Below are 2,723 nucleotides of genomic sequence, written 5' to 3'. Positions count from 1 at the left end.
ATATATAACCAAAGTTGATAAATTTGTGTTAAAAAAGGTCCACAGAAATGACCATTAATACGGAAATTCATGATATTCATGAATGACCTTTGCCACTGGTGTTTAGTTTAAATCCGCTTAAGGTTACCTACAGGTTACGGTGAATGTAAAATAAATAATTAGGCTAATAAATTTAATTTTTTTATTATTTAAAATAAATAATTTAATTTATAGTAAATAAATTTTTTTTTTTGTAAAATACCTCACTATGATGACTCGAGAACTCAAATTTGATTCAAATATTTGGAGACTTTTACTTTTTCCAAGCACTTGTTAATGTTTATTTATTATACTTGATATAATAGGGGTGGGGATGAGGTAACATGATTCGAATCTATGTCAAACGTTTAATCATCACTTTATACAAGTCAAAACTATATTTTATTTTTATAATATCATAATTATTATTAATAAAGTCAAAATTAATAATTTAAAATATTTAATTAAATTTAATGTATAGATATTAATATAAGATTATATTTTAAATCAAACTCATAGATACTTTTACTCTTAATATTAACAATAAAGATAGGTGAATTTTTCTTAAAAAAATCCTCCCAAGTTCTAACTAGTGGCAGTTGAAAACGAAAAGGCTTTGTCCTCTAAATTTATAAGGAAATTCTTTTGAATATTAATAATTTAATTTATTTATTTTTAACATAAATTTTTAACTTCATCAATGCTTCCAACTCATAATACTGACATACCTTTTTGTGTTAAAAGATTTTTTTTTAACATTTATATTTGAACCAATTGTTAAATATTTTAATCAAATTATTATTTATTTTCTTGTAAAAAATTTGAGAAAAATAAAAATAAAGGCATTGCCAATTTTCCACTCCACCCCACAGCACATATTTTCCTATTCCCCCAAATGTATTCGATTTTCAATTTCCACACACACAAAAAATCTCTTTTCATTTTTTATTCGGAGCTAAGAGTGTCTGTTTTCATTGGCGGTAACTCTTAAGCTATTATTTGTGGTGTTCCATTCTTGCTTATAAGTTTTGGACTTTAAGGTAAGTCTTTATCTGCAGTAAAGCTTTTCCTCAGATTCCTTGTGGCGTGTATTTCAGGCAAATTATAACCCTTTATGCATTCCCACTAGGAATCCTTAGCTTTGTGAATTGTAGTAAAAGTGAAAGCTTTTGGTCAAGTTCTTAGTTCTTCTGCCATGATTTAAAGGTCCCTTTTTTAACCTCTGTTTTTTTTTTTTTGAGAATTTTGGTACTGAATTTCAAGCAAAACCCAAGGTTGGAATTTTCCAGGAAATGTGAATTTTCAAGCAAAAAGATGACATCTTTTAGTGGATTAGGGATAGGTTTAAGCTTAGTTTTTGGTTGTCTCTTTTTGGCACTTGTTGCTGAGCTTTACTATTTGCTTTGGTGGAGGAAGAAGAGAATTGTTAGCAGCTCACAGGTTGAAGATGATTATAGCAAATATGCAAAGGAACTCATTCACCTTTTCTGCTGGAAAAAGTCTTCTCCTTTGCATGCACCATCCACCCATGGAGATTTAGGCATCAATGGAGTTGTTGAGCCAGATTTGGAGCATGGTTCAACCAAGGATTTGCTGCTAAAGGGGTTTGGTGAAGAAGGTGTTGAATCAGAGCTAATGAGGCTCCACAACCTTGCTGGTCCACCAAGATTCCTCTTCACTATCAATGAAGAAACAAAGGAAGACCTTGACTCAGAAGATGGGAGGTCTAAAGGTGAAAAAAGCAGGAAAGGATCAAGAACAAGGAGCTTGAGTGACCTTATGTTAACCATTGACACCCCTTTGGCTTCTCCTCCACCATTGAACCCCTTAGATTCTTACCACCACCAAGGATTCAACCCTCTCTTTGAATCATCGACAGATGGTGGTGGTGAGTTAAACAAGCTGAGACCTTCTTCTTCTTCATCACCCCCTCCAAAGTTCAAGTTCTTGAGGGATGCAGAAGAGAAGCTTTTGAGGAAATTGATGGTGCTTGAAGCTGAGAAAAGGGCGCATAGAAATGGAGGTAGTCTTCAAGATTCTGGTGTTAAAGCAGCAATTTTAGCAGATGAGATAATAGAAGGGTCTTTCTTAAAATTCATTGTAGGGGAACCACTCCAGTATTTGCCACAGTACGCTTCAACTTCTTCTCAGATACTGCCATTGCCTTCTTCTCCTTCATCATTCAGACCACTAGACAAGAAAGACAAGTATGCATTTGGTTCCTGAATCCTGTCTTGCTGCTAGATGAGTTTTTTTGGTTAAGTTTATTATTCTTTTAATCTACTAATTAATTCCTCAAGATGCTTTACTTGTGTATTAGTGTTTTCCCCCTTTTGGCCAAATACTTGTGTATCATAGGTTAAAATATGCCACGGGTTCTTGTATTTTTCACAAAATTGGAATTTAATCCTTGTACTTTCAGAGTTTAATTTCTCTACTTTTCAGGTTTCAAAATTCAATCTAATTGTTAACCTTGTTAAATTTATTGGTATAATATTTTAAAATAAAAAAATCTCATTTGCTAGTAATGTAATTAAAAATAACATTATAATAAATTTGAATTTAACAAAATAATTTTAACAAACTTACTAGTTGAATCTGAATTTAAAATTTAAAAATAAAATTCTTAAAATTAAATTTAAAAATTTGAAGAGTAAAAACTTATAACTTCTTCAAAATGAAAAAAAACATGGTCAAATTTTATA

At 31.1% G+C, this 2,723-nt stretch overlaps 1 protein-coding gene across 1 annotated transcript; it reads left to right on the top strand.

Moving 5' to 3' along the window:
• The first annotated feature begins 904 nt into the window (after nt 1-904).
• Nucleotides 905-2,447, top strand: LOC105788846 (uncharacterized). The gene has a single exon (XM_012615912.2). The coding sequence runs from the start codon at nt 1,333-1,335 to the stop codon at nt 2,242-2,244; it is 912 nt and encodes a 303-aa protein (XP_012471366.2). The 5' UTR covers nt 905-1,332; the 3' UTR covers nt 2,245-2,447.
• The last annotated feature ends 276 nt before the right edge of the window (nt 2,448-2,723 follow it).

The sequence above is a fragment of the Gossypium raimondii genome, chromosome 2 (assembly GCF_025698545.1).
Source record: "Gossypium raimondii isolate GPD5lz chromosome 2, ASM2569854v1, whole genome shotgun sequence".
NCBI classification, from domain to species: domain Eukaryota; kingdom Viridiplantae; phylum Streptophyta; class Magnoliopsida; order Malvales; family Malvaceae; genus Gossypium; species Gossypium raimondii.
Note: the sequence above shows the minus strand (reverse complement) of the source record. Positions and strands in the feature narration are given on the sequence as shown.

Excerpts from the sequence above, each read along its gene's own strand:
- LOC105788846 (XM_012615912.2), top strand. The coding sequence starts at position 1,333 with ATGACATCTTTTAGTGGATTAGGGATAGGTTTAAGCTTAGTTTTTGGT.